General features: G+C 54.4%; 4 protein-coding genes across 8 annotated transcripts in view; 3 read left to right on the forward strand and 1 right to left on the reverse strand.

Moving 5' to 3' along the window:
* The first annotated feature begins 1,973 nt into the window (after positions 1–1,973).
* LOC101406926 (hemoglobin subunit alpha) lies at positions 1,974–2,945 on the forward strand. Its single transcript, XM_004438249.3, is given in 5 exon segments — positions 1,974–2,122; positions 2,366–2,397; positions 2,400–2,521; positions 2,523–2,570; positions 2,723–2,945. Coding segments are annotated over 5 exon segments (426 nt in total). The 5' UTR covers positions 1,974–2,027; the 3' UTR covers positions 2,852–2,945.
* A 3,256-nt stretch (positions 2,946–6,201) lies between these two features.
* On the forward strand, positions 6,202–7,170 carry LOC101406670 (hemoglobin subunit alpha). The gene is made up of 3 exons (XM_004438248.3): positions 6,202–6,347; positions 6,591–6,795; positions 6,948–7,170. The coding sequence occupies exons 1-3, from the start codon at positions 6,253–6,255 to the stop codon at positions 7,074–7,076; spliced, it is 429 nt and encodes a 142-aa protein (XP_004438305.1). The 5' UTR covers positions 6,202–6,252; the 3' UTR covers positions 7,077–7,170.
* A 1,862-nt stretch (positions 7,171–9,032) lies between these two features.
* HBQ1 (hemoglobin subunit theta 1) lies at positions 9,033–10,011 on the forward strand. The gene is made up of 3 exons (XM_004438304.3): positions 9,033–9,145; positions 9,234–9,438; positions 9,529–10,011. The coding sequence occupies exons 1-3, from the start codon at positions 9,051–9,053 to the stop codon at positions 9,655–9,657; spliced, it is 429 nt and encodes a 142-aa protein (XP_004438361.1). The 5' UTR covers positions 9,033–9,050; the 3' UTR covers positions 9,658–10,011.
* An 11,795-nt stretch (positions 10,012–21,806) lies between these two features.
* Positions 21,807–25,019, reverse strand: part of LUC7L (LUC7 like) — a 34,265-nt gene continuing 31,052 nt past the window's right edge. For 4 of the 5 annotated variants that reach the window (XM_087449259.1, XM_004438245.3, XM_087449260.1 and 1 more), the window contains 3 exons: positions 23,629–23,658; positions 22,986–23,153; positions 21,807–22,152 (listed from right to left, as the gene is read on the reverse strand). In XM_087449259.1, the coding sequence (XP_087305385.1) occupies positions 22,011–22,152; positions 22,986–23,153; positions 23,629–23,658 (340 nt within the window). In that variant the 3' untranslated portion in view covers positions 21,807–22,010. Of the gene's footprint in view, positions 22,153–22,948; positions 23,154–23,628; positions 23,659–25,019 lie in introns of all 5 variants that reach the window. The other variant, XM_004438247.3, reaches the window with a different exon arrangement.

The following is a 25,019-nucleotide window of genomic DNA, read 5'->3' on the forward strand; positions in this document are numbered from 1 at the left end:
CTCTCGGAATCTTAGAGCGCGACCCCGAACCTTTGCTGTCTGGCCGCACGCCCACTTGGGTGAGCAGTGCGGCATAGGTTGCGGAGAGACCAAAGAAACGACCCGGAGACGGCGAACGAGACGTATAGGTTTATTGGGAGTTCCTTACAGGGAGGTCCAGCGGCGGCCGGCTGGACAGCAATGTGCACCCGCTACCGCGGGCCGGGAGGGGATTGCTTATATAAGCAGGGGACATAAGGGCTATGTGCTTGCCAAGGGGCTGTCCCTGGTAGGACCAGCATTCCCAGGAACAGTAGTCCACGTGGAGGGGCTCTGTGTCCCTTCAAGACGTGATGTTCTTTGAGTGAGTGAGGTAAGATCCAGGCTGGCCAGGCCCTGGATTGTTACAGATCCCAGCAGCTGGGCATCCTGCCCAGAAGGAGCCAGAAGGACACATGGTTGCAATGGGCTTGTGGGCCCTTGCTGAGCAAGCAAGGCCCAGGCCCTATGTTTGCCGACAAGGGAGCAGGGGCCCTGGAGCCAGACCCTGGGAGCTCTGCAAACTGATGCGTGGGGTTCCTGGGCTGACACTCCCAGGTCTGGGCAGGGTGTGGACACCCAAAGGCCTGACTAGAACAGTTGCCCTCCTGTGGTGGGGGGATGTGGAGGGCAGAGTGAGTGCTTGGATGGGGGGAGGGTATTTGGCTTCAGCTTGCCTCAGCGGCCGCACAGCACCCTACAGTTCACGAAGCACGTCCGCATTCACTCACTCATTCAATCACTCTCCCTCCATCCCTACCTCGCGCGGGAATCTGGGAGCGTAAATCTTCGCCCGTTTTGCAGACAGACGCAGGCACCCAGGCCCAGGGGCCAAGTTCCTCTCCTGAGGTCAATCAGAATTGCGGCCCTGTGTTCCGTGGACCCCCATCTCTGTTCCTTTTCCGCTTCCCGCTCGCCCCAGCCTGCAGTAAATCTTGCCCTGGGCCAAGTTATCCCCTTCCTCTGAATCTCCTGGGGTGAGGGATGGGGGTAGGAAGGAACTCCTCGATGGCCACAATCTGGCAGAGCAGGTTTCCAACCCGGTTCATATCCACAAGCTGTGTGATACTGGGCGTGTCCCCGTGCAATCTGAGCTTAACGAATCCTACCGAAAAACCTCCGGCCTCGCTGGGTCTTTGAAAAAATTTATGAGATGATAATGCAGGGTCGGTTCCCGGCAGGCCCGTGGCCACCGAAGCCCCACCCCGGCAGCAGCCGCTGCGTCTCAGTCTCTGCGGGTTCCCCGGCCCAGGCGCCCCGCCCCAGGGTCGATCTCTCCCGTCTGCGGCACCGCGGCAGGAATCTTAGCGCTCAACCCAGAACCTTTGCGGACAAGGGAACAGAAGACGGCAGAGGGACCCTGAGACCTCTCCAAACTCTGATGAGGACGGTTCCGGGACCGTCGGCGCCGAAGTCCTAAGGGCGATGCTGGAGACTAAGCCCTGACGGTGGTTCGGCCGAACGCCGCGACCCCGCGGTGCGTGCCCGCCCGTTACCATGTGCTGCCCGGGAGCACCTGCCCACCACTGGGGGTAGGAGGGCTTGGAGGACTTCACCCCACGTTATCTCCTTCGCCCTAGTTGTCTACATGGACAGTTTACAGCTGTCGGTCCTGGGCAAAGTTTGGTGCCAAAGCGGCTTGTTTCACTTTGGAAAAGACTGTGCGTCCCTCCCGGACCCGCAACTAGATGCCTTGGAAGCTACCCGCGCCCCGGCCAAGCGCGAGTGCACAGTGTGTTTGCGTGGCTTGGGAACCTGTGGGCTCCCGGAACCACCGGAGCGGGAATAGAGGGGCGGTGGGGAGCTGGCTCCCGGACTGAGAGGGGCGGAGGGAGTCCTGCCCGCCCCCGCTGACTCCCGCAAGCGCTGTCCCGGCCTTCACCTCCCGGCTCCGCGCCAGCCAATGAGCGCGGCCCGGGCGGGCGTGCCCCGCGCGCCGCGAAGATAAAGCCCCGCGCTCTGCCCACCTCCCACACTTCTGGTCCCGACACAGACTCGGAACTACCACCATGGTGCTGTCTCCCACCGACAAGACCAACGTCAAGACCGCCTGGGGTCACGTTGGCGCCCAGGCTGGCGAGTATGGCGCAGAGGCCCTAGAGAGGTGAGGACCCTTCTTTCCCCGGCCGGGACCCCAGGGCCCAACACCCGCCCCAGGAGCCTGCCAATAACACCCCCATGGGTTCCGACCTGGCTGGCGCAAAGACCCCCAAGATCTCAGGGTCAGACCGCGGAGTCGCGGGGAGAGCCTGGCCGGCGCCTCCTTCCGAATCCGAGGTTCAGGACCCTCCCCCGGACTCCTCCACCCCCCATCCCCACCCCCAGGCTCACCCTCCTCTCCCCGCAGGATGTTCCTGAGCTTCCCCACCACCAAGACCCACTTCCCCACTTCGACCTGAGCCACGGCTCCGCCCAGGTCAAGGCCCACGGCAAGAAGGTGGGCGATGCGCTGACCCAGGCCGTGGGACACCTGGACGACCTGCCCGGCGCCTTGTCGGCTCTGGAGCGACCTGCACGCCTACAAGCTGCGTGTGGACCCCGTCAACTTCAAGGTGAGCCCGCGGGCCGGGCCGGGCCGAGCGGGAGAGACCTGGGATGGAGGGCGCAGCGGGACCCCCTAGAGGGCAGAGAATACCGTGGGTCCCAGAAGGTGGAGCTCGGGCGCCCCCGCCCCGACGCCCCCTGATAGCTCCTCTCTCCGCAGCTCCTGAGCCACTGCCTGCTAGTGACCCTGGCCCTCCACCACCCCCAAGATTTCACCCCTGCCGTCCACGCCTCCCTGGACAAGTTCTTGAGCAATGTGAGCACCGTGCTGACCTCCAAATACCGTTAAGCTGGAGCCACGGCCATCCCTGCCCCCAGCCCGGGGCCCTTTGCGCTCAGGGCGGGCTCTTCCTGATCTTTGAATAAAGTCTGAGTGGGCTGCAGCCTGTGTGCGCCTGGTTCTCTGTGTCCGCGAACTGCCAGGGGTGGGGGAGGGCGGAGGGAGTGCAGCTATGGCGGATGCTTCAGGGAATGCTCTGAACCGTGCTCCTGTCCTGGGTTCCTCTCTGGGTTGGGAAGTGGGGACTTGTTAGGTCGCCACCCTCTTTTGAAGTCTCGCTGACTGATGCCTGTTAAACATACAATCTAGATCAAAACAAACCACAAACAGGCTGCTCCTGTGCAAATGCAGGCGCCGGACAAGTCCTAGGAGATTCCACCTCCTTCCTATCAGAGGGAAGGTGGCTTGGAACAGGCGTCGCAGCCCCGCGCACCCTTCCTGGGTCACAGGAACCCTCTGTGGTGGGTGGCCAGGACAGTCGGGGAGGAAGAGGGCAAGGCCAGCTGCAGCTGTCAGGGGCACTTGGGGAAGCGCTTAGCGGAGCACCCGCCTCCCTTTTTACTGCAGGTCACGACCACAGCAATAGCTCACAGCATGCCCAGCCCTGCGTCCCCCAGCTAATTGTACCCCCCATTCTCTAGCTGGAGGCTCCTGGGGTCTCCCAGCGGTTCTGCCCCAGGCTGTGAGCCGCTTTCAGAAAGGCCCCTGTCCCGGGTGCTGAAGCCCTGGACTCCATGCTGGAATTTCCCACACCCCACCCGGCTGTGCAGCCGCCTTAGAGACACCATCAGCGCCTCCAGCCCAGCCCAGATCTCCAGGGCAACACATAGCGCTAGATAAAAGTTTGGGGAGGGTGGCGAGCTCCCTGCACACCACTTTCCTTCTGGACATGGGCCTCCCTGAACAGCCGGAGATGCTTCCCCCTCTCTACCACGCACTCTTCCTCTGCCCCACAGCCCAACACATTTTTATTTAAACGTAGAAAAACACTTAAGAAATAAACTAGGGGGCCACTCCATGGCTTAGCAGTTAGTGCTCGAGCTCTGCTACTGGCAGCCAGGGTTCGGATCCTGGGCGCACACCGACGCACCACTTGTCCGGCCATGCTGAGGGGGCGTCCCACATACAACAACTAGAAGGATGTGCAACTATGACATACAACTATCTAGTGGGGCTTTGGGGAGAAAAAGGGAAAAAAAGGAGGAGGATCGGCAATAGATATTAGCTTAGAGCTGGTCTTCCTCAGCAAAAAGAGGAGGATTGGCATGGATGTTAGCTCAGGGCTGATCTTCCTCACCAAAAGAAAAAAAAAGAAAGAAATAAACTAAAATCCACTCATGCTTTCACACATACACACCCTTTTCGTGTTATTCAAAGAAGGGAGAGAGACTCCCTATGCCCTGTCCCCACTCCTGCAGAAGAAGCCCAAGTTAACAGTGTGGGGCTGAGCCTGCTGGCTCCTATTCCGTGCTGGGGGGACACAGTTACAGCTACAACTACTCTTTTTGTGTGTGTGAAAAATATCATGATATTTGTCAAAAATACCATCATGAGGGGCCATCCCAGTGGCGTAGTGGTTAAGTTTGCACACTCTGCTTCAGCAGCCCAGGGCTTGCAGGTTCAGATCCCAGGCGTGGACCCACACACTGCTCTTCAGGCCACGCTGTGGCAGCGTCCCACATATAAAATAGAGGAAGATTGGTATAGATATTAGCTCAGGGACAATCTTCCTCACACACACACAAACACAAAAACCATCATAAGAAGGGAAGAGGTGGGGGGAGGGCAGAGGGGTGGGGGACACATATGTATGGTGATGGATAAAAACTAAACTATTGGTGGTGAGCTCGATGCAGTCTATACAGGAACTGAAGTATAATGATGTACACCTGAAATTTACACAATGTTATAAACCAATGTGACCTCAATAAAATAATTTTTTTAAATACCACCATACCGTAGATAATTGTCTGCAACCCACTCTTCTCACTGAAACGTGTCTCCTCTACATTTCTTATAGCCAGTTTTTTCAGCTCTGTCTCATTTCACAGATGCATTGGTCATTTCTGTATTTCTGTTAATTTTCTGTTAATGTCCTTTGTCAGTTGTTCTCGTAAGGAGCTAAATAAGGATTCCTGCTCCTTCTCACTGCTTCACCAGGAGTCCCTCCCTTCCCCCATCCTGCAGGGTCTGGCCAGCCTCATCACCCCCCCATCTCCCCACCTGCATTCTGCAGCCACAGAGGCCTTCTCTCACTCTGCTCCCCTACAAGCCTCCCCCCTACTCCACCTAATACTTATTCATCCTCCAGACTCACCTCCTCAGGGAAGCCCACCGTGATCCTCAGATAACCCTGATGCCCTTGAGCGCCTCATCCACTCCCTCCGTGCTTCCTTAGGGCTTTCCACACGGTTTGTGTCCATGTATGCACTTGTGTGATGATTTGATGACTGTGTCCCTAACTAGGCTGAAAGCTTAGGTCTGGTTCAGCCAGTTGCTTTATCAATTCAACCAGTAGTTAGCCCGCGATTCTTGTGTCACGCACAATTTGGGGGACTGGGGTGTCACTGTGAACCGGGACCACTTGGTCAGTGGGGGAGAATCACACAGGGGTCCCGAATAGGAGAGGCCGCCTCTGTGAGCCCCCGACCTGCGGCTGCAGCAACCACTGCCCTGGAAGGAGCCTGAGCCAGGAGCCCGCCCAGCCCTGCGGATTCTGCCCCTCCATTCTTTCCTCCCCGCCTGGCACTCAGTGATTATTTGTGGATAGAAAGGGGGCTGAAAGGCAGCAGGAGGGATTTCCGGCGGGAATTCTTGAGCCCATGTGAGCAACGACCTCTTGTGCGCATCTCTCTCTGCCCCGACGACGAAGCCTTTCTTCCCTCGCGCACTCCGTTGCCCATTCATTCGGTGATTCTGCCCAAGTTAAACAGTCACGCGGGAGGGAAGCCCGGTCCAGGGCGGGCGGCGGGGCTGACTCACTCCCTTCCGATCCCAAGAGAGCGCAGCCTGGTTATGGGGGCGGCGACTCAGGGACCATGACGGTGCCACTAAGCTCTCACGGTGGAAGATCCCGCACCGACCACCCCCCGCCCCCAACCCCAACCAACCGACCCCGTGGCAGGGGCCGAGGATATCGCCTCCCGGGGGATGGATGCAGCCGGCAGGAAGGAGGAACTTCCTGGCCGGGGACCCCGGGTCCCCCAGCCCATGGGGAGCGAAGCCCTACCGCTGCAGCCGGCGAAGACCCCGCCGCGCGCCCCCTGCCGTCCGGTCCCCCGCGCGCCCGGCTCCGCGCCAGCCAATGAGCGCGGCCCGGGCGGGCGTGCCCCGCGCGCCGCGAAGATAAAGCCCCGCGCTCTGCCCACCTCCCACACTTCTGGTCCCGACACAGACTCGGAACTACCACCATGGTGCTGTCTCCCACCGACAAGACCAACGTCAAGACCGCCTGGGGTCACGTTGGCGCCCAGGCTGGCGAGTATGGCGCAGAGGCCCTAGAGAGGTGAGGACCCTTCTTTCCCCGGCCGGGACCCCAGGGCCCAACACCCGCCCCAGGAGCCTGCCAATAACACCCTCATGGGTTCCGACCTGGCTGGCGCAAAGACCCCCAAGATCTCAGGGTCAGACCGCGGAGTCGCGGGGAGAGCCTGGCCGGCGCCTCCTTCCGAATCCGAGGTTCAGGACCCTCCCCCGGACTCCTCCACCCCCCATCCCCACCCCCAGGCTCACCCTCCTCTCCCCGCAGGATGTTCCTGAGCTTCCCCACCACCAAGACCTACTTCCCCCACTTCGACCTGAGCCACGGCTCCGCCCAGGTCAAGGCCCACGGCAAGAAGGTGGGCGATGCGCTGACCCAGGCCGTGGGACACCTGGACGACCTGCCCGGCGCCTTGTCGGCTCTGAGCGACCTGCACGCCTACAAGCTGCGTGTGGACCCCGTCAACTTCAAGGTGAGCCCGCGGGCCGGGCCGGGCCGAGCGGGAGAGACCTGGGATGGAGGGCGCAGCGGGACCCCCTAGAGGGCAGAGAATACCGTGGGTCCCAGAAGGTGGAGCTCGGGCGCCCCCGCCCCGACGCCCCCTGATAGCTCCTCTCTCCGCAGCTCCTGAGCCACTGCCTGCTAGTGACCCTGGCCCTCCACCACCCCCAAGATTTCACCCCTGCCGTCCACGCCTCCCTGGACAAGTTCTTGAGCAATGTGAGCACCGTGCTGACCTCCAAATACCGTTAAGCTGGAGCCACGGCCATCCCTGCCCCCAGCCCGGGGCCCTTTGCGCTCAGGGCGGGCTCTTCCTGATCTTTGAATAAAGTCTGAGTGGGCTGCAGCCTGTGTGCGCCTGGTTCTCTGTGTCTGCGAACTGCCAGGGGTGGGGTGGTCTCCTTGCTTCGGACCAAGGACCTCCCAGCAGCAGACAGAGAGGGAAGGGGAGAGAGGGAGTGGAGCCAGTCCGCTGCCATTGCCTGGGGTGTGCTGCAACCCCCCATGGTCACCCTGGAGTGCTCTGCTGTGTACATTCACCCCTTCCTGCATTTCATTCCAGAGCCTTGCACATTCAACAGGGGTTTATTCAAATAATGAATTCGTTTTTCATCGTTTCATTTTATGGCATGCACACACACACACCTGCACACGCTCACACTGCTGGTTGGCTGGCCTCCAGCCTAGGACCTCTGAACTCTCCCAGGGCTCCTCCCAGAGTTGGGCAGTGAGGAGGACAGAGGTCAGACTCCTTCGGAGTTGCACTGAAATCCCCCCTCCCCGAGTGCCTCTCAAATACACGCACGTCTAGATGAAACTGAGGGCGAGCAGCGCAATTGCAGGTGCCAGGCCATCTCCTGGAGGCACCGCTTCCACCTGGTGCCCCTCCCAGGACGCTCATTCTGCAGACACTGACATCCTGGGGCCATCACGGGTCTGGAGGCCTGGTTTTCGGGCCCAGTGCAGCATCCACTACCCCGCCCTGAGGCTGGCACCCCTGAGACCCATGGACTCCCTCCAGTGCTGCATCGGAGAGGAGAGCCAGGGCCAGGGAGCCGGCACTCTGACATGCTTCCTCCCCCTGGAGCAGGCCCCTAGCGCCTGTGGCTTCAGAGTGACGGCTTGAGGTGTCTGGTCCTGGCAGCTGTCCAGCCCCCCACTGAAGGCAATGTCCTTTCCTCTCTGGGCCCAAAAGTCATCATTGAAAAACATGACGGCAGGTCTCCTGCCTCAGTTTGTGATGCTTTTAGCACAGCTGGTGGCACAGCATGAGCTCTCAGAAGGCAGTCTTCCTTATTTTATTACTAGGAAAAATGAAGGCCTGGGCTAAAAGTGGAAACAACCCAAATGTCCATCAACGGATGACAGATAAACAAATGTGGTCCATCCATACAGTGGAATGGTATTCGGCCATAAAAAGCAATGAAGTATTGATACGTGCTACAACGTGGAAAGAAGCTAGACACAAAAGTCCATATATTGTCTGATTATATGAAATAACTAGAATAGGCAAATCCACAGAGACAGAAGAGCAGATTGGTGGTTGCCAGGGGCTGAGGGAACTAGATAGTGGTAATGGTTGCACAACATTGTGAATGTAATTCAAGACACTGAATTGTACACTTTAAAATGGCTAAGATGGTAAATTTTATGTTATACGAATTTTACCACAATTAAAAAAGAAAGGTGTAGAGTGGTTCCTGGCATGGAATGAGCACTGCATAGGTATCAGCTGTCACTATTGGGGTACACCCGAGGCACTCGGTACATGTCCATTGTCCTAAAAGGAACACACGCTATGAGCCAGCACCTGACATTTGTTATCCATTTAACTCCCACAACAACCTTGAGAAGAAGAAACTACCTTCATTTTAGACTATAAATGAGAAAATAGACTCAGGGAAGTGCCATAATAGACTCGGGAGGGAGGCAGAATAAGCTGACGTCCAATGCCAAAATGCGTGCTAAAATTCAGTGTTATCTAATAATAGTAATACATATTAAATATTAGTTTCCATATAGTAAACACTACAAAAATGGGGGCCTCAAGGTCCAGGGTGATTGGGAAGGTCCCAGGTCGGAGCAGACGCTCAGGCGAGCGCTCCCGGACACCTCGGGACCAGACTGTGCGACCGGAGGCGCGGCCCGGCCGCGGCGTGGCGCCCCGGAGGACCCGCCGGCCCGCCGGCGCAGGCGCCGAGCTCGCGCTCGCGGCCAGGACGCACGATGGTGCTGGCGGCGGCGGACAGGGCGGCGCTGCGCGCGCTGTGGAAGAAGCTGGGTGGCAACGTCGGCGTGTACACGACCGAGGCTCTGGAGAGGTGCGGGAAGATCCGCGTCCTCGGGCTCGCCTGCCTTTCCTCCCCAACCCGCACCCCAGACGCACCTCACTCGCCTTTCCTCGCGCAGGATGTTCCTGAGCTTCCCCTCCACCACGACCTACTTCCTCCACCTGGACCTGAGCCCCGGCTCTGACCAGGTCAAAGCCCACGGCCAGAAGGTGGCCGATGCGCTGACGCTCGCCATGGACCACCTGGACGACCTGCCGTGCACCCTGTCGGCTCTGCGCCGCCTGCACGCGCACGAGCTGCGAGTGGACCCCACCAGCTTCCAGGTGAGCCCGCAGGCCGGGCCGGGCCCGCCGTTCCCCGCGGCGACGGGGCGGGGACGCACGACCCCGGCGGGACGACCCCTCTCTCCGCAGCTCCTGGGCCACTGCCTGCTGGTGACGCTCGCCCGGCACTTCCCCGGAGACTTCAGCACCGTCCTGCAGGCCTCGCTGGACAGGTTTCTGAGCCACGTGATCTCGGCGCTGGCCGCCGACTGTGGCTAAACCGGGGGGCGGTGGGCGCGGGACCCCCTGGCTGCCCCTCCCGCGAGTTCCAGCGTTTGAGTAAAGTCCCCGAAAGCAAGCCTGTGTGTGTGCATGTCCTCTCGGGCCCAACGGGGTGGGGTGCTGCCCCCCAGAGGAAGGGGGGGTCTGGGAGACCCTGAGCCGCACACCCCCCTTGTTAGGTCCGGCACGCCCCAGGCCCATGTCCGCTGCACCGCTAGGCCGTCGAGGGGAGGTCCGGGTCGCCCCCACTCCCCGCGGCGCGAGGCGAGTTTGGGAAAGCGGGTCCTAAATCCCATACCGTAACCCCCAAGCCACCCTGCCCTTGGCCGCGGCCACGTCGAGGCGCAGGCCTATGGCTCCGGCCCCTCGGAAGTAGGGTGGCAGGTCTCAGCTGGCCAGGCCCGGACCCTCCCCCGGGCTGCTCGCTTCGGACTCCTCTCGAACCTAGGACCGCCGGGCCGGCCCCTCACCCACCTAGAGCCAACGGCCGCGTCCAGACGGCGCGGGCACGGCCTCTGAGAACATTAGGGAACGGCGCCCCCAGCGGGCGCGGACGGGGACCTGCAGGGCCCAACCTGCACAACCGTACACAGCGGCTTTGGGTATCTGGGAGGTTTGGGGTGAAAGCCCCCACTTGCCAGGCTCTGGACCTGGTGGAAGGAGGTGGGTCCTGCCCCAGCACCCAGTCCCGTAGCAGACAAGGTGGGCGAGGGCACCAGCCAGGAGCCCTGCCTACATCCCACACTTCTAAGGAGACAGAGGTCAGGGCTTCTTTCGTTTTAAAATTTTTTCCCATAAAATCAATTATGGTCTCTGCAGAAACTTCAGAAAAGAACACTCCACTTACTGCACCTTCCTGGGTATCCCAGTGGGTCCAGTACATCCATTATTCCTTCAATTCCCACCTGACACATGGGGAAACTACGTGAGAACAAATGGAGAACACGTCAGACAGACACACACAGAGGCAGAAACAGCCCCACCCAGGCATGTAGCAAGGTGGCATTTACTATACAGCCTTTCCGGTCCTTCTAGGCACACTGAGATGTATTTTTATTAAGAAGTGGTATTCTCAAAGTGACACTGGAAAAAGTGGACACACTGGACTATCTCCAGAGAAAACACCATCGTGAGTAAAGTAAAAGGGGAAATGGGAGAAAAGGATTTGCCACAAACAGCATGGTTCTCGTCTCCACTACATAAGACAGACCTCAATTCTTTTTTCTCACCCCTTCCACCTTTTTTTTTAATGTCAGTCAACCCAATAGAAAAATAAACCACAGGATAAACAGGCAACTCACAGTGCACCAGTGGCCCACAGACACCCACCTGCAGCGAAGCGCAGAGACGCAATCAAAATGCTCATTAACACGAAAAAATCATGAAAAAATATTAACAAGGCAAGATCCAATACACTTCTAGTGGAAGTGTAGCTCAGTGTGACCTTTTGGGAGGGTAATTCAGTTGTGTACCTTCGTGGCCTGGCAAATGTTTCATAACTGGCACTCTGGAAAAGGGGGAAGGGGGCTGACTTGGAGCATTTGCCAGTTTCCATGGTGTAAATGCAGCCATCATGGTTGATCTCAAGCTATCAATATGCTATCACTGAAAGGGAGATGAGGAAGAGATGCAAAGTGGCTGCATTGTGTTGTATTTCCACTGTTCAGATACAAGAGGGGTGAACATAGATAATAATAACATAGGTAATAGTAAAACATAGTGACAAAATTAGAAAGTAATGAGTTTTCAGTATCTATTGCCTTTGTTTTTAACATGACCTATTTGTAAATTAACTTAATTTTTAATAGTGGTTGTGTTTAACCAGCTCTCAGAATTCCTGAAAATTTAACACAAGCTAATATAAGCAGGCTCCAGCACATCATTCACTGGTTGGACCCTTTAAATCCAAAAAGAGTAAATCCTCTGAGCCTGCAGTCCTGCCTCTGGGAAGTTGTCCTACAGAGAACAGCGGCACACATATATAAAGACGTGAGTACACTGATGTTCTTTGCATAATTGTTTATTAGAGCAGAGAAATAGAAAGGAAATTAAAAAATATGGTACACAACCAACACACTCATCAATAGGAGAGAGAAGTCAGGTGAACGATGGTAGAGTCACACAGGGACGGCCGTGGAGCCACTGCAGAGGCGAGGTCAGACGCTAAGCGATGCCAGGACACCCACAGAACAGAGCACAGACGCACTGCAGTCAACACGTAGAGCGGAAGTCCATTTTTATATTGATGTAATCATAAGTAAACCTGAAAATGATACAACCTAAGAGTTGGCAGCAGTTTTCCACTGGCATGGGACCAAAGAGACAGAGAAGCCAACTGTCACCAACTTGACATAATCCCACAAAAGGAAAATGGTTGGGGGTATGAGTGCTTTTTTATTTGTGTGTTTTTCATTTTTACAAATGATTTGCAGAAAACCTTACCTTGAATATTTGTAGCTAAAATTCTACACACAAACATACAAACATTTCCTTGGGGGATTTTTATAGAAGTGGAATTTCTGGGGTAAAAGGTATGCCCTTTGCTATGGCTTTTTGATATTGCCAAAATCTGCTCCCGTGTCAGGAGCAGGCGAGCGCCGCGTGCCCCGGCCCTCCGTGGGGCAGCCTCCACTGACTGGATGCCCACGAGGGAAAACACTTGCTCCATCTCCACTTCTGTGTGACTCGCCCGTTTGTGTCCTTTGCCCATTTTCCTACTGTGGCGTTCTCGGTGTCACATTAACCCACAGAAACCCTTCTTCTGTAGAAGACCTTTGGTCCATCTTATACACTGAGATTGCTTGTCCATTTTTCCTGTCTATTTTTTGGGGGGAGCCTTCCTCCAGATATACCCAGCTCTTCCTTTAGGCTTCTGGGCCCCATCACTGCTCCAAGGCCTTGTCTGCTCTGAGCTGCTGTTTCCAACCTGGGAAGAGAGGCTACAGTTTCATTTATGGATAACTAAAAATGCTGGATAAAATGGTTTAAATCTTCTTAAGAGCATCAAAGAGCAAATAACATGATACGGAATTTTCAGGCCAAACTCCAAGTAAAGGTGAGACTCAGAGAGGTTGTCACAGCACCTAAACCACTGAGTCCCCAGGGATTCACCCAACCAGCACACCTGAGCTGGGCTTTCTTCCTCACGGGCTCACAGCTTAGAAGGGCCAGTATAAGGTGATATGCTTAATGGGGAACGCTTCCCCATAAAGCTGGGGCCCCGGAAGGCTACACCTACTGGACAATTCCCTCCTTTCCCCAAATACAGGGACTGAAAACAACAACAAAACACTTTGGTGTTCAGCAGAAAAGGGAAAATAATTTCCTGATAAATTGAAATCACATGCTAACACTGTGGCTTTGCAGCCCAAGTTCGTATCACCTGTGCGGTCCCCCCAAAACCTCTCAGGCTGAGGATTCATTTAAAATGACCCTGGGCTCCCTCACGGATCCCAGGCACCTGGCAGAAGCAAATAAACCCTCCCCTGATAAAGGCACTTTATTTTAGGACACAAAGGGCACCAAGCACATAAGGCACCACGTACGAAAGCCAGCAGACACGCAAGTCGGCACAGCAGGGCCACAAGAGTGTCAGGCACCAAAGACGTCAGGTTCAGTTACAAGTATACTCCTATGTTTAAAAACTAAAGACGAGGGCCAGCCCCGTGGCTTGGTGGTTAAGTGAGCGCGCCCCACTGCTGGCGACCCGGGTTCCGATCCCGGGCTCGCACCGACGCGCTGCTTCTCTGGCCATGCTGAGGCCGCGTCCCACATACAGCAACTAGAAGGATGTGCAGCTATGACATACAACTATCTACTGGGGCTTTGGGGGGAAAAATAAATAAATAAAATCTTTAAAAAAAAAAAAAAAACTAAAGACGAGACTTTAAGTATTGGCAGGGAGCCATAAAATGTAAAAAGTGACATAGCACACATCAAAGAACTTTTAGAAAGAAAAACAGTCATCAAAAATAAAAACTCAAGGGGCTGGCCTGGCGGCGCAAGCGGTTGGGTGCACGCGCTCCGCTGCGGCAGCCCGGGGTTCGCTGGTTCGGATCCCGGGCATGCACCGACACACTGCTTGTCAGGCCATGCTGTGGCGGCGTCCCATATAAAGTGGAGGAGGATGGGCACAGATGTTAGCCCAGGGCCGTCTTCCTCGGCAAAAAAAGAGGAGGATTGGCGGATGTTAGCACAGGGCTGATCTCCTCACAAAAAAAAAAATAAATAAATAAATAAAAATAAAAATAAAAACTCAATGGATAAGTTTAACAGATAAAACACAGTCAGAGAGAGAACTGGTGAACTTAAAAGTAGGTCAGGATAGTGATCTAGATGCAGCTCCCGCACCAGCCCAAGCAGGAGCACCTCCTCAACCTCTGAACCCGTGGTGCCTCTCTTGCCGCGCCCTGTCCTGACTCTACTGAAGGGTCTATTCCAGGCAGAAGAGTGTCCTAGGGAGAAGTCTGAGGTGGAAGAAGGAATGAATAACAAAAAATGTGGTAAATACAAACACTGACTGTATACAAAATAACGTTTATGGGGTTAACAAGAAAAAAAAAAAACCTAGACAGACATAAAACACACCACACAATAATAACTAAGTAGGAAGGGACTCAATTGGCATTTAAGTGCTCTGAAGTCCTTGCACCATCTGGGAGGCAAATAGATGTTTTCATTAACTTTAGATTTGGTAAGTGTATTAGTTTCCTACTGCTGGTGGAACACAAACTTAGTGACTTAACACAAACATATTCTTCTACAGTTCTGGAGGGCAGAAGTCCAGAATCAGTTTCACTACGCTAAAACTAACACGTCAGCAGGATCACGCTCCCGAAGGAGGCTCTGGGGGAAAATCCACCTCTGTGCTTTTCCACCTTCTAGAATTGCATTCCTTAGTTCTTGGCCCCTTCCTCCATCTTTAAAGCCAGTAGCATCTTGCCTTCTTCTGTAATCAAATTCCCCTCTGCCTCTCTCTTATAAGGACCCTTGTGATTACATTAGGCCCATCTGGACAATCCAGAACAATCTCCCTATCTCAAAATCCTTTGCCATTTAAGGTAACATTCGCAGGTTGAGGGATTAGGACCTGGATATCTTTGGGGGCTACTGTTCAGCCTACCACAACATATTATGTATGCATGTTGTAATTTCTTGGGTAAGATAACCATAGACCAATAGAAACAGAGTGTATGACTTCCAAACTAATGGGGAGGAAAAAATAGAATGTTAAAATATTCTAAAACAATCCCCCAAAAAAGGGGCAAAAATGGAGAGAAAAAGAAAGAGGATGGGTGTAACAAACAGAAAGCTCCAAATAAGATGGTATTAACAAAACCAAATATGCTGTTAACTACATTGATTATAAGTGACTTAAGGGGCCAGCCCAGCGGCGCAAGCGGTTAAGTGCGCACGCTCTGCTCTGGCGGCCCGGGGTTCGCTGGTTTGGATCCTGGGTGCGCACCGACGCACTGCTTGGCAAGCCATGCTGTGGCGGTGTCCCATATAAAGTGGAGGAAGATGGGCACGGATGTTAGCCCAGGGCCAGTCTTTCTCAGCAAAAAAAGGAGGAGGATTGGGCCAGCCCCGTGGCTTAGCGGTTAAGTGCATGCGCTCTGCTGCTGGCGGCCCGGGTTCGGATCCTGGGCGTGCACTGATGCACCGCTTGTCCGGCCGTGCTGAGGCTGCATCCCACATACAGCAACCAGAAGGATGTGCAGCTATGACATACAACTATCTACTGTGGCTTTGGGGGAAAAAAATAAATTTTTTTTTTAAAAAAAAGAGCCATAGGGGCATCTTAAAAAAGAGGAGGATTGGCAGATGTTAGCATAGGGCTGATCTCACACACACAAAAAAAGTGACGTAATTGATTCAAATATAGAGATCCGACATACAGACTTGAAGACAAACAGCATAGTAAAAAAAGTGTCATAATAACAACAGTGGGGACAGACTCTGAAGTGGAGCCCGTGACCCTGCCTCTTGGCGTTCACACCTTGTGTAGCCGCCTCCCTTTGAGTGAGTTTTGCTTTCTGTTTTTAATATGGTGAAATACACACAACACAAAATTTACCATTTTAACCACTTTAAAATGTACAACTCAGCAGCATTTAGTACATTCATGTTATGCAACCAAAAGTTCCAGAACTTTTGCATCTCCCCAAACGGGAACCCTGTGCCTGTTACCAGTCACTCCTCCTTTCTCTCTCCCCCGAGCCCCAGAACATCACTAACCTACTTCCTCTGTCTGTATGAGTTTATCGATTCTGGATTTCATATAAATGAAATCATACAATATGTGGTCTTTTGCATCTGGCTTCTTTCTTAGCATGTTTTCAAGGCTCATCCACGTTGCAACAAGTATCAGAATTTCAATCCTTTTTATGGCTGAAAAAAGACCACATTGTGTTCATCTAGTCATCTGTTGATGGATATTTGGGTTGTTTCCACGTCTGGCTGTTGTGAATAATGCTGCTAGAAGCATGTGTCTACAAGTATCTGTTTGAGTCTGGTTTTCAGTTCTCTTGGGTACATATCTAGGAGTGGAATTGCTGGGTTATACGATAACTCCCTTTAACTTGTCAAGGAACTGCGTTTTACATTCCCACCAGCAGTAGATGAGGGTTCCAATTTCTCCACAGCCTGGCCAACGCTTATTTTCTTTCACTCTCTTCCTCTCTCTTGGTCTCTCCCTCCCATGTTGCTGGGTGCTGACTTGCTTTAACCACAGAATTTGGTGAGAGGATGGGCTGTCACTTCCACGATTAACTGATGCCTCTATTGCCAGGAGGCCCTCGCCTTGCTGGCCTTGAAGCAGCAAACTGCCGTGCTGTGGGCTGTCCTGTGGAGAGGGCCTCTTGCGCACAGCCGGAAAGTGGCTGAATGCGGCCGACAACTAGGCGAGTTTGGAAGGATCCTTATCCAGCACAGCCTCGGATGAGACACCGTGATTGCAGCCTGAGGACCCAGCTAAGCTGCAGCTGGACTCCTGGCCCAGAAACTGTTGGGTAATAAATGTGTGTTGTTCTAAGCAGTCCAGCTTGTGGTAAATGGTTTCCACGTCTGGAGCGAGGACCTCTGGGAGGACAGGTTGTGATGGGGAAGGCAGGGCTTCCCAGGGGCTGACAATGTCCCATTTCCTGACCCAGGGGGACGTGCAGGGCTCGTTTCTTCTTCTCTCAACTGTGTTTTGTGCTCTATTCTGTGGGGAAAGAGCTCACTGGATTGAGTCCAAGGCACGCTAGACCTTGGGGGGCTCCAAGGAGGTCCTGGCAGCCTCAGAAGGCCCAGGAAGACATAATCATGCATTGTATTATATACAATACTATTTTGTATACTTGAAGGTTGCTGACAGTAGAGCTTAAAAGTTATCATCACAAGAAAAAAGTTTGTGACTACGTGTGGTGATGGATATTAACTTACTGTAGTGATCATTTCACAATATAAACATATACGGAGTTGTTATGTTGTACACCTGAAACTAATATGTTGTCAATTACACCTCAATAAAAATTTTTAGAGGCCAGCCCAGTGGCATAGTGGTTAAGCTCAGCCTGCTCTGCTTAGGTGGCCCGGGTTTGAGGGTTCGGATCTCAGGCACGGACCTACACCACTCATCAGCCACGCTGTGGCGGCAACCCACAAATAAAGTAGAGAAGGACTGGCACAGATGTTAGCTCAGGGCAAATCTTCCTCAGCTAGCTAGCTAGCTAAATTAAATAAATAAACAAACACATACATACATAAATAAATAAATATTTTAAAAAAGGCAGCAGCCCAGGTCCAGGAGTCCCCTTTGCTAGCCCCTCGTCACTGCTCCTCTCCCGGACCGTGAGGACGGCACAGCATGGGCCCCCCCTATACATGGAAGGGCGGCCCCCTGGCACTCGACGGGGAAGTCAGGCTGCAAGAGATGGCGAGGAAGCAGACACAATGCAGGTGGAAGACATGGCCGTGTCCCGCCCCAGGGAGGGACAGAGGGAAGAGCAGGAGCAAGGGGCCGAAAGCACTGCAGAACTGCTAATGCTCAGGAAATGCAGGGTCCCCATGGCCCTCCAGGACCCTTCGGGCCTTCCCTGTCCCTTCCTGGACGCCCCCTGGGGGAGGGCAGGCCGCCTCAGCCGGCACTCCTGCGGGGATGGCCAGTCCTTCTCCACGGGCTGGGCCAGGGACCACAGGCACCTGCTGGCAGAACTTGTGCCTGTCCACGAGCAGCCATCGGCTTTGTCACCTGCAACCCAGCACCCAGGGCCACGTGGCACTGCAGCCTCGTGTACTGGGATGCCCGGGTAAGCACCTGTGGGGATGCAGGTGAAGTAGAAGGGCTGTCTAGGGGGCTGGCAAAGTGGCTGTCCAGAGAACATAAAAGGAATACCTCGTGCAAGCAACTGAAGACGTGATGACTCAACCCTCTTCCTAATGTCAAACAGAACAAGCGTTATACTCTGCGTGCGCCCTGACGGCAAAAGCTGGGAGCTCTAAGGAGTCAGAGCATCTCAGTTCACACTCCAGAAGAGAGTCCATTCAGGGTTTGACGCTGGTACCCCAGCTCCCAGGACTCCTCTCCTGCTGCCCCCATATCACGTACATTCCAGCTCAGTGTCCTTTGGACCAGCGGCATCAGCAGCCCAGAAAACTTACATTCTTGGTACTGACACAGGCTATGGCACGAATGAACCTTGCAAACACTACGCTCAGTAAAAGAAGCTAGTCACAGGTGACTTACTGTGTGCCTCCACTTACAGGAAACGTCCAGAAAAGGCAAATGAGACAGAGAGTAGATGAGTGGTATCTAGGGCTGGGGGCGTGGAGGAGTGACGGCTAATGGGTACAGGATTTCCTTTTGGGGTGATGAACACGTTCTAACACCACAGAGTGGTAAACTACATGATACAACGTTGTGAATACGCTAAATACCACTGAACTGCACACTTTTAGGGGTTAAAGTGTTGAATTTTATGTTAAGTGAGTTTATCTCAATCAAAAAAAAAAAAATCTGACAAAATAATAAAAGAAGTGTATATCCTTGGGCCCCTCCCCAGCAACCAGTTCTAACAAGTCCTCCAGGTGACTCTCACACACGAGAACGCCCAAGAACCACTCAACTGACCAAACCGCCCAGAGCAGGACCAAGTGCAGGTGTCAAACCCCACTGTGGCCACCATCCCATTCCCTGGCGGGGGTCAATGCCCACGCACAGCCGTTCCACCATGAAGCCCTCCCAGCCCCCAGGCCCAGCCAAGTGCACTCAGCTGCTGAGCATCCCTGCTATTCTAGGACATCCACATACCTGCATGACGCCATGAGGGCCCAAGGCCTGCTGCTGAACCCCAGGGTGGCTGCTCCCCAAAGCTGGGCTTGCTCTGGACCCTGTGGGCTCCCACTCAGCCTGCAAGGCCAGCGGAGTTCCTCCAGGCCTCCCTTCTCCAGATTATAGCCCTGGGCCTGGCTAGACTCCCGTGAGTCAGGAGGGCAGCCCCAGAAGCCCTGCCTACCCTGGCCGCAGGGCCCCTCCCCCAGGGCAGCTGAGGGTCTCTATGCAGGGTTAGGAGACCCCACAAACCACACTGGGTGCTGATCCCACACTTGGTGCTGATCACCAAGTCCTTCCCCACTGGTGAGAAGTGCCGTGTGGGTAGGGGAGTCCCCGAGAAGAGTGACTGGGAGGGGCTGAAGGCACCACACAGCCCTGGGTGCACTTAAGGGGCCTGGAATCCCACTATGACCTTGGGCCCTGGGAGGATCCACACCCGTTGGCTTGGCCCACTCAGCTCTCCTCGGGGACTGCAATCGCTTCCTGACCTTCATCCCTGCTGCTTCTCTGTAAACAAATCCCTTGGGCCGGCCCCGAGGCTTAGTGGTTAAGTGTGCGCGCTCCGCTACTGGCAGCCCAGGTTCAGTTTCCAGGCGCGCACCGACGCACCGCTTCTCCAGCCATGCTGAGGCCACGTCCCACATACAGCAACTAGAAGGATGTGCAACTATGACATACAACTATCTACTGGGGCTTTGGGGGAAAAAAAAAGGAGGAGGATTGGCAATAGATGTTAGCTCAGAGCCGGTCTTCCTCAGCAAAAAGAGCAGGATTAGCATGGATGTTAGCTCAGGGCTGATCTTCCTCACAAAAAAAAAAAACAAAACAAAACAAAACCCACAAATCCTTTATTTCCCACATTTCTGGATTCTTGCAGGAAGTGAGAGGGTTCAAGGTGGGGTGGACCCCCTTGGGCCTCAGCCCCCTCATGCTTTATAGGTGACAACATCTCAGCACCCTCAATTCCCCATCTGGGAGCTCCCCTCTACTGGGACCCACCCGGGGTGGGCTGTGGTGTCCTCAGAGCACCCCAGTCTCCTGTGCTGTGCACCGCCCCCACTGGTCTGACCCCTCCTCTGGGCCCACCCAGAGCACAGGATTGCAGTGTGTTGCACTGTGACACCCAAGAACTTTGCGAGCACTTGGAACCCACGAGGTTCAGGTGCCGGGGGAAAACCAGGCTCTCAGCCTCTGCGGGCAGGCCTAGGGTGCGCCAGGGGCCTGGGGGTGCCTCCAGCACTGAGGTTGGAAGAGGTGGGACACAAGGGCTCACACCTGGTCCTGGACTGACTGGCAAGTGTCCAGGTGTGTGGAGAGAGCAGCTGCAGCTCTCCAGGCCCTCCTGGGGCTGTCTCGACCCCAGCCCCATCTGCTTTCTTGCTGGGACCCCAGGCCTACTCTTAAGTCCAGGGACATCCTCCTTCTGCCTTTTCAAAACCACCCCTTCATGGATGGTGGTAATGGCTGCACAACGCATGAATCTACTTAATACCATTCAACTGTAGACTTACAAATGGTTAAAACAGTAAATTTTATGTGTATTTTACAACATGAAAACAAAAACTTCCCCTCCTCCAGGAGACGAAGGACAGAGGCAGGAGGCGTGCCCCCTGCCTGAGCTGGGGTGCCCTCTGCCTGCTTCAGTCCAGCCCCCAACATGCGACAGGCCAGGCTGCACAGCTGAGTCAGGAACCTGTGACCCCAGCTCTTATCCCCTTCGCGTTTCCCCTCCCAGGACCACCCTTAATCTACTCGATGCTTTCCCCCAATTTATGGCCACTTCCCAAGCCTGAGAGGGCGCCCCTGTACCCAGCTGTCTTGGTGTCCACACCACCCACCAAGCAGAGATGTTTACCCCCTACTTTTTAGCAGTCTTCCACTGTGTGAGCCAAGAATGTTCCAGTGAAGCCAATTCTGTTCTGGCCCGGCCTGGGCCGCAGGCAAGTGTAGCGCCCCTCGGGTGGGTGGACACCCTCCTGACACTGCACTCCTTTCCCGTGCAGACAGGCCAGCAGAGCAGTCCACCAACCCGCACGTCCTCCTAGAAGGGGACGGATGGTGGCAGGGGAGCCCAGCGCAGGACCATCAGCCACATAAAGGTGCTGGTGGCCACAGATCCAGACGCAGGGCCCATGTGTCCATGGAGCCAACCAGCCTCTGCACAGACCAGTGGGGATGACTGTTTTCACAGTGTTGCCATCAGAAGCTCCCTCCAAAAATAAAACAAACCCCCCAGAAAAGTCAAAAAAGGAAAGAGCTTCCAGTTACCCTTTCCCGAAGGGCTCATTTTGGTCTCGCAGAACATGCAGCAGAAGAGCAGAAAGAGAGTGGGTACCACCACCAGCCCTCCTCGAGTGTGAGTCAAAGGCCAGCACCCTCCTCTGAGGACCTCGTGGCTGTCATGTGGATACTGTCCAAGGGTCTTTCTTTGCCCTAAGTAACTCCAAATGGGGACATGCAGTGTGGCTCCCCTGAGCTGGAACGCCAGGCTGAGGCGGCACTAACACAGAGCAGACAGGCAGCCCTTCCTAAGACGGATGCAGAACGGGCCTCCCTCTGCCCTATCGGAGCCCACTGCGGCTGCACTGAGGGGCGGAGCCGGGCAGCTCAGACTCTCAGAAAGGACACGAGGAGACAGCCCTTGCACCTGGCTCCAGTCCGTGCGTGCGTGGGGGTCAGGCGCCAGGAGTCAAAGGGGAGTCCAACAGAAAGCCTGTTTCTGAGGGTGAGTAAAGCTCCCTGAGAGGACGCCGGTGCGTCAGCACACCTGTGGGGTGCCACGGTGAAGCCTCTCGAGCACAGAGGGACAGCAGAGACCCCACTGCAGCAGTCAGGAGGCAGCCTGTCACATTTATTTATTCCTACTCAAGAGAACCCCAGAACACAGGAGCAACTCTGTACATCTCTACAAACACAGCTAGCTCCAAAACAATAGAAATTTTAAACTACAAAAGATGAGTTGTATTCAGCAAATATAAAGAATAACTTTCGGCTGTGTCGTTCATCAGAATATTTACAGCGCCCAGTCGTGGGTTCAGATCTCGCCAGCCTCCTTCTCCTCCGACCTCCGAGGAGCCGTCTTCCCGTTGGAGCTCTCCAGCCTCCAATCCGCAGCCCCCCGCTCGCTCCGCCCGTGCTCCCAGGACTCCTCCCTCGACGCCCGCTCTCTGGAGAACCTGGGAAATGGGAACCAGAGGCTCAGAGGAGGCTGGCGCTCCCCCTGGCTGGCTCCTCAGGCACCAACAACTTGGACCCTCAACACCGGGTCAGGGAAGGCCAAGACCATCACACCTGGGGAGGACCCCCAGCAGGCCAGAGGGCAGCCAGGCCTGCCGTCTCATGCACAACGCATTGCATAAGGGAGTGTCAGGCAGCCACTAAAAAGTGACATTTGCAGAGACTACTAATAACAGGGAAAGCTTTCACTATAGTGTAAATGGAGCAAAGGAAAACACAACAGAAGTACACAAGTGGAATATAATCCATTACATAAAAATACAATGGAAAAAAAGACTAAAATCAAGAATACCAAAGTGCTAACAGTGGTTGTCTCTGAATGTGACTATAAGTGGTGTTTTTTTTTTTTCTTTCCTTAAAAACAATCAAACACCACCACCCCCCGCCCTGCCCAACAAAGGTAAGCAGGCCTGGGCAGGACACAAGCCTCAGGGGCTCTGTGTATGCCAGTGACGGTGAGTTCGCAGCCCGAGTGCGGCAGGTCACCTGGTAGGGGCCCTACCCACCTGTGCCCGTCACAGCCTCTCAACTGCCCTAGCCCTCAATCCACCTGCTGCTCTCAGCTCAGGGCTCCCCGTGCCAAGCCCAATTCACACCTCTCAAGCCCCAACACTCAGTCCTCCAGAGGCCCAGCCAGGCTCCTGGGCAGAAGCCCCAGCCCTGTCCCTACCAGGTGTGGCCAACGGGCCCTGACGACAGACCCCCAGCAGACCGTGGGAACACAAAGGGGCTCACTCCTGGTTGCAGCTACTGAAGGAGTCAGAGTAGTTACTTGTATTTCGCACTCCGGTCCCTAGAAGCCCGGCGGTGGCCCCGGCTGTGGCTCCGGGAACGGCTGCGGTGGCGCCGGTGTCTGTCTCGGGACCGGGACCGGGACGACTTTCGGCGCTCTCTGGAGGTAGATCTTGACCGCCTCCGACGCCGGTCCCGGGAGCGTGACCTGCAGCAGATAACCAGAAAGGCTCTGAAGGCCGCGAGGGCCCCACCTGATGCCCCTCCACTCTCTGCAGGTTCTGCTCGATGCTTTACTGGTACGTCCCCTTTCCTTCCACAAATTTACAACTGAGGTTCACAATAGTCCCATTAGTTAACCTCTGGTCAAAAAAACTTATGGCCAGACCTTTCCCACCAATGCTTCCCGAAAACATCTTGCCAGGAATCTCCTGGCCACCCTGCAGGCCTCAGCTGCGCCCTCTGACCTTCCTTCTCATTGACAGTGGATCCCTCTCTTGCACTAAGGCCCAACCACCCCAACGACAGATGGGATTCAAGTCTCGCCCACGCCCCGTGCCCTTCACTGGCAGAGCCCTGCCCACCAGATAATCATCGTGAAGTTATAAAAGTTAGTTATTAAGAAAAATGCACATGGAAGAGGACACTTGACTGAGAACACTTTAATGAATCCGGAAACCTACCTCCTGCGATCTCTGGTTCTTGATCCAGACCTAAAATGGAAAAAAAGATGAACAATTTCCCAAAAACAGCTCCATGCCTCACATCTGAGGGAAAGGGCCCCAAGTCCACAGGGTGAAGACGGGTTGACTTCCCACAGAGACCTGCTACTTTCTAGCTGCTCGCTCATTCTCAGGCGGGAAGCCTGAGGTGTCAATGCTCATGGGATGAGACCCACCACCAACCCCCGGCTCCCAGCCGCTTTGTGGCAGAAGGATAGGACCAGCACCCAGGGGCCAGATGCTGCACTGAGTTCAACAACTGACTCGGCAAAGTCTTTATAGTGGACACCAGCACAGCTATGCAGACAGTCACCAAACAGACGCAGGGCTGGGCAGGATCTAAAGTGACCAAAAGACGCGCAAGTTAAAGCAAAGCCTCAAGTTCCAACCACAGGTTCACTGCCGGGTGAAGGCTGCATGAGCTCCCTGGGAAATACTATACAACCAGCAGTCTAAGACATGCGCTTTATAAGGAGGTCTCATTTCATACCTGTTCTACAGCAGAAATTTACAAGATTGCCACCATGTGCTCAGGAGGAAGTGACAAAAGATACACCTGTGGCTGGAGGGTAATCTGATAAAGCCTCCTGGAAAGCAATTGTTGCAACACCTACCAATATTAATATACTAAACTCCTCTGTCCCAGGAATTCTAAGGAATTTTATAAAACACTCAAACATATACAAGGATGATCACTAGAATACTCATTCAAAACAGTTTTTTTTTTTTTTCCATAATTTTATTTATTTATTTTTTCCCCCAAAGCCCCAGTAGATAGTTGTATGTCATAGCTGCACGTCCTTCTAGTTGCTGTATGTGGGATGCGGCCTCAGCACAGCCGGAGAAGCAGTGCGTCGGTGCGCACCTGGGATCCGAACCCAGGCCGCCAGCAGCAGAGCGCGCTCACTTAACCGCTAAGCCACGGGCCGGCCCCAAAACAGTTTTATAAAAACTTAGTCATCAGGGGCCGGCCCCGTGGCTTAGCGGTTAAGTGCCCATGCTCCGCTGCTGGTGGCTCGGGTTCGGATCCCGGGTGCGCACCGACGCACCGCTTCTCCGGCCGTGCTGAGGCCGCGTCCCACATACAGCAACTAGAAGGACGTGCAGCTATGACACACAACTATCTACTGGGGCTTTGGGGGAAAAAATAAATAAATAAATAAATAAAAACTTAAAAAAAAAAAAAAACAACTTAGTCATCAGAAAGTCAAATTTTTAAAAAGGATAGGCAACAAGAGCAAAGACAAACAAGTGGGACTACATCAAACTAAAAAAGCTTCTGCACAGCAAAGGAAACCTAGGAAGAGGAGAAAATATTTGCAAATCATGTATCTGCTGAGGGGTTAATATCC

The sequence above is a fragment of the Ceratotherium simum genome, chromosome 26, assembly GCF_057802395.1.
Source record: "Ceratotherium simum simum isolate JZ-2026a chromosome 26, ASM5780239v1, whole genome shotgun sequence".
Classification (NCBI taxonomy): Eukaryota; Metazoa; Chordata; class Mammalia; order Perissodactyla; family Rhinocerotidae; genus Ceratotherium; species Ceratotherium simum.

Bases quoted from the DNA above. Each gene is read 5' to 3' on its own strand.
- LOC101406670 (XM_004438248.3), top strand. From the start codon at position 6,253: ATGGTGCTGTCTCCCACCGACAAGACCAACGTCAAGACCGCCTGGGGT. The intron at 6,348-6,590 runs GTGAGGACCCTT...CTCTCCCCGCAG, and splicing joins GGCGCAGAGGCCCTAGAGAG to GATGTTCCTGAGCTTCCCCA. The intron at 6,796-6,947 runs GTGAGCCCGCGG...CTCTCTCCGCAG, and splicing joins TGGACCCCGTCAACTTCAAG to CTCCTGAGCCACTGCCTGCT.
- HBQ1 (XM_004438304.3), top strand. From the start codon at position 9,051: ATGGTGCTGGCGGCGGCGGACAGGGCGGCGCTGCGCGCGCTGTGGAAG. The intron at 9,146-9,233 runs GTGCGGGAAGAT...TTCCTCGCGCAG, and splicing joins ACGACCGAGGCTCTGGAGAG to GATGTTCCTGAGCTTCCCCT. The intron at 9,439-9,528 runs GTGAGCCCGCAG...CTCTCTCCGCAG, and splicing joins TGGACCCCACCAGCTTCCAG to CTCCTGGGCCACTGCCTGCT.